We start from the raw sequence: 4211 nt of genomic DNA on the forward strand, positions 1-4211 counted from the left end.
GTGGGGCGTAGGGCTTCCACTGGCCTGAAAGCTGAAATCACGGGAATCGCACCGCTGCAGTGGGCGAGGCCCTGGGGCGAGGGACACCGCACCCAGGCTTGGGGATCTCTGCAACGGACAAAGGCAGCTTCGCAGTAAAGGAATGCCAGTCCCCCTAGGTACCACCCAGGCCCTTAGTTATCACGCTCCGGTCCCCAAGAACAGGTTTGCGCGGCTGCTGCAAAAATCCATGATGACGTAACAGACATAAAGGGCTGGGGGGATGCATTAGGAAGGAAGTGTTGCAGGGTGGGCTTTGCGCGTTTTGTCTTTCCGCCCTCGCTGCGGCTAGGTGCGTGGGTGGACGCGGGGGGTGGGCCCCCAACGCCGGGCAGGCCCCGGACGCCGTTCCGGAGACGCGGCGCGAAGGAGTTAAGCGCGCCGGCGGTGACGTCACCTCATTTGCATAGGAGCGCGCATATAGCGGCGCCCGCCGCGCCCCGCCCGGCACTCGGCGGCGACCACTGAGCAGACCTTACTTTGCTGGCTCGCAACTCGCTCCGGTGAGCCCCGGGGCCCCTGCCTCCTGCCCTTTGCTCCCCTTCCCGCCCCGCGCCCGCATCCCTGAAGCCGAGCGCGAGCGGTCCTGCCGGGAAAGGCTGCTGCTGGGGAGCTTGGGGATGCTAGGCCCTTCCAGATGCTGGGTAACGGGGTCGGGAACTCGGTGATTTTTTTTTTTTTGTTGGTTTTTTAAATACTTAAAAATTTCGCGTTTTGCTATGGCAGCTTCGAAGGGAACATTTTTTTTCTTTCCTCTCCCCCCTCCAAAAAAAAGGCATTCTGCATCGCCTCAGGTGGTGATGAATCAGGAACAGAAAGATCCTTTGTTCCAGCTCACACCCACCCAAGCCCGGAGCTTCACAATCACATTTTTTCTCTCGCCTCCGATGGCTTCGTGGGCTGTATCTGTTCAGGTTTAAGGCGGCTGAGCTATATCATGAAATGTTTTAAAACGCCCTTCTTGCAGGGGAATGTGTGCAGAGCTGCGGAATTGCTCCTAAATGCAGATCGGGGTTGATCCTAGAGGTTGTGGGGGGCAGCTTTGTGTGCGGCTGGCTGCATTGTTGAGCAAAAGGAAGGAAGCGGGTAGGGCGGTGGTCGGTGGCGCCCGGCAGCAGCTGCTGCCTTTGTGAGCAGAGAAGAAAGCAGGACGGCTCGCATCTTCGGGGGAGAGGCCACGTATAGAAAACGGAAACATTTTGTGCAGTCTTGGCTTCATTTTAAGAAATCTAACTCGATTTTCTTCCCCTTAAACTTGAAATGGTTTCACTTTTCTCTAATGTTGAAACGCTGCAAGTAACTAACCCGCAGTGGTTGATTTCACTGTTCCGAAAGATTCGGCCTCCTAGTGTGGGCGATCTTCCCAATTTGACCCCCCGCGTTTTGAAATACTAAAGGCGGGGAGAGGGGCTCTCTTTTTCTCCTGTAGAAAGAGGATGATCTTTAGCCCTGAATGAAAGCGGAAGGGGGCAAAGTGGGTTTTCCGGCAGGAGACAGCAGGGCAGAGGCGCATTTCTGAGTCGGGAGAGACGAGGGTAGGTGGCCCGCCCTCAATCTCCCTCTTGGCTTTGTACCTGCAGCTTCCTCTGCAGCCATGTCTGACAAACCCGATATGGCTGAGATTGAGAAATTCGATAAGTCGAAACTGAAGAAAACAGAAACGAGAGAGAAAAATCCACTGCCTTCACAAGAAAGTAAGCCTCCCTCCCAGCCCCCTTCTTTAGAAAAGGCCGAGCGGGAGTGGCGGGGTGGGTGGGAGAGGATGGGAGGGGCTGGGAGAAGAATTGGGTGGGTGCAGGGAGTGCGGGGGAGGAGCTGACAGTTTTTTTTTTTGATTCATGCGGCATGGAAAGGTTAATTGAAAATTGCCTTGCAGCCAAGAAACACAGGGCTTTAATAATTTAACAGTTGAATGTTTAATATACCATATTAATATGCAAATACCTTTATCCTTTCCTCTGTTCGAATGTTGTATTTCACATAAATATTTCATGATGGAATGCCTATTTGTGCTTGTAGAAATTTGTCTGATGAGGAGAGATGTCTTTAAACGAAAGTACTGAAATCCTAGGCTCGGCTGTACTGAATTCGCATCTCCAGTCCCCTCCATCTTTTTTCTTTTTGTCTTTTTCTTTTCCGGTCGCAGCGATTGAACAGGAGAAGCAAGCAGGCGAGTCGTAATGAGGCGTGCGCCGCCAGTATGCACTGTACATTCCACGAGCATTGCCTTCTTATTTTACTTCTTTTAGCTGTTTAACTTTGTAAGATGCAAAGAGGTTGGATCAAGTTTAAATGACTGTGCTGTCCCTTTTCACATCAAAGAATGGAGAACTACTGACAACGAAGGCCGCGCCTGCCTCCCATCCGCCTGTCTGGCTGGCAGGGAAGGAAAAGAACTTGCATGTTGGTGAAGGAAGGAGGCTGGGTGGGACGACAGTGAAATCTAGAGTAAAGAGCAAGCTGGTCCAAGGCGTCCTGCGGGCTGTAAAATGCAGTTTAATCAGAGTGCCATTTTTTTTGTTGTTGTTGTTCAAATGATTTTAATTATTGGAATGCACAATTTTTTTAATATGCAAATAAAAAGTTTTAAAACCTGGCTGGTGTGACGGTATGGTCTCTGAGAGGAGCGGCTTATTCAGATGAAACCTTTGCAAAAGGGTCAAAGGTGGGTGCCCTGGGGACGATAGATGACAAACATCTGGTCATTTGGGTAAAACGACACAGAAATGGGTTTCATCCAGGTATGTGAAATTACCTTGTCTACACTAGGTAATTAGGAGATCATTTTCTTAGGCTCATTGAATTCCTAGTATCTAGCGTTGAACGAAAACTTTGATAGAAACATATTTGCAGTGCTTAACTGTTGAAGGGTTTGTTTGTTAAGCCGACACTGAATTTATTGCATCTGATCAAGAAAATGAAGGTGGTGGTAATTCACAGCACAGTTTCAGGTGTCAAACCTGAGTTATTTAGACAATTATCAGTCCTGTCAGATAAGGAAAAAATGACATTTTTAACAGCTGCTTTATAAAAGGATTGAAGATATAACGTGCTTCCTCTTTGTCTAACGGCTGGTTCCAATTCAAATTCAATATTTAAAATTGCTTTTATAAGTGCACTTAATGGTTAATGAATATGACTTAATTCTCAACTTGGATAATGAAAAAAGTCTTTGGATTTAAAGGACACCAGCCTACAGGATACCAGCCGGACAAGGATGGAATTTGCTGTTTAAATCTGATAGGATTTAATTGGCTCACCTCCAGGCCTGGCCTTTGTTGAGTCCTTGATAACTTCTCAATCATTTGAAATTCCTATTTTAACCGGTGGGTAAAAGCCAAGCCCTTGCTTGGGGGGGCGTTTAATGTGCAGAAAGGGAAATAAGGGTACCAAGTTTTTAAAGTAAAAGGGGTGTCTTTCTTAACGTCTTTAATGGAGTCTTGCCTTATATAAAAGGAAGGGTGCAAATTTTTCAAGAATAAGTTAATTTTATTAAGTGGAAACAGCATTTAGTGATAGTTGATCTAATAGCTCAGCAAAGCTAGCTAAGATTAACAATGCAAATGTCCAAGACGTTAAACAACTCGCTGCCCCATACACACACACAACTGACTTACAAAAATACCCATTTTTAAGGAGAGGGGGTGGAGGGCAAATTGATGATTATTAAGCCGGTTGATTTCATTTCCTTGGCTCGACACTTATTTTGAGAAATGCGCAGGAAACCATTTATCTGTGGTTTAGACCATCAACCAGACAATCACCTAGAAGACTATCTGCATTGCAAGGGAAGGGATGTGTGCAGGCAACTGCCAAACCTGAGAGGCCTCAGCCTGCTGGATCCATCGAGAAGGAGCAGTGAGCACGCAGAGGTCTGGGAGCCTTCTCGAGCTGGAGCCTGGCCCTCCAGCCCTGCATTTTCTCTTCCTGCCTGTAAGGAAGGGTGTGGGCAAAATGAAAATGTGCAAGGCACAAATATAAACCAAGCCCACGTAGCTGTTTGCTCTGTGCATTTTTCAAACAACGCCGAGATGAAATCAGATTGTAAGGAATGCACACAACTCAAGTGTTCCTCAGTTTTTAAATAAAAATGAGCATTAAGGGGAAAAGGGTGAATCATGAAATCAAGTGATGGGAGAGAAGACCTTTCTCTCCTGGGAGGACAAAGCTCA

The 4211-nt window shown here is 47.6% G+C and overlaps 1 protein-coding gene across 1 annotated transcript; it reads left to right on the top strand.

Moving 5' to 3' along the window:
* Positions 1-449: 449 nt before the first annotated feature.
* TMSB4X (thymosin beta 4 X-linked) lies at positions 450-2635 on the top strand. The gene is made up of 3 exons (XM_068533698.1): positions 450-542; positions 1620-1733; positions 2186-2635. The coding sequence occupies exons 2-3, from the start codon at positions 1634-1636 to the stop codon at positions 2218-2220; spliced, it is 135 nt and encodes a 44-aa protein (XP_068389799.1). The 5' UTR covers positions 450-542; positions 1620-1633; the 3' UTR covers positions 2221-2635.
* The last annotated feature ends 1576 nt before the right edge of the window (positions 2636-4211 follow it).

Source organism: Eschrichtius robustus, chromosome X (genome assembly GCF_028021215.1).
Source record: "Eschrichtius robustus isolate mEscRob2 chromosome X, mEscRob2.pri, whole genome shotgun sequence".
In the NCBI taxonomy this organism is placed as follows: Eukaryota; Metazoa; Chordata; class Mammalia; order Artiodactyla; family Eschrichtiidae; genus Eschrichtius; species Eschrichtius robustus.

Bases quoted from the DNA above. Each gene is read 5' to 3' on its own strand.
- TMSB4X (XM_068533698.1), top strand. From the start codon at position 1,634: ATGTCTGACAAACCCGATATGGCTGAGATTGAGAAATTCGATAAGTCG. The intron at 1,734-2,185 runs GTAAGCCTCCCT...TTCCGGTCGCAG, and splicing joins TCCACTGCCTTCACAAGAAA to CGATTGAACAGGAGAAGCAA.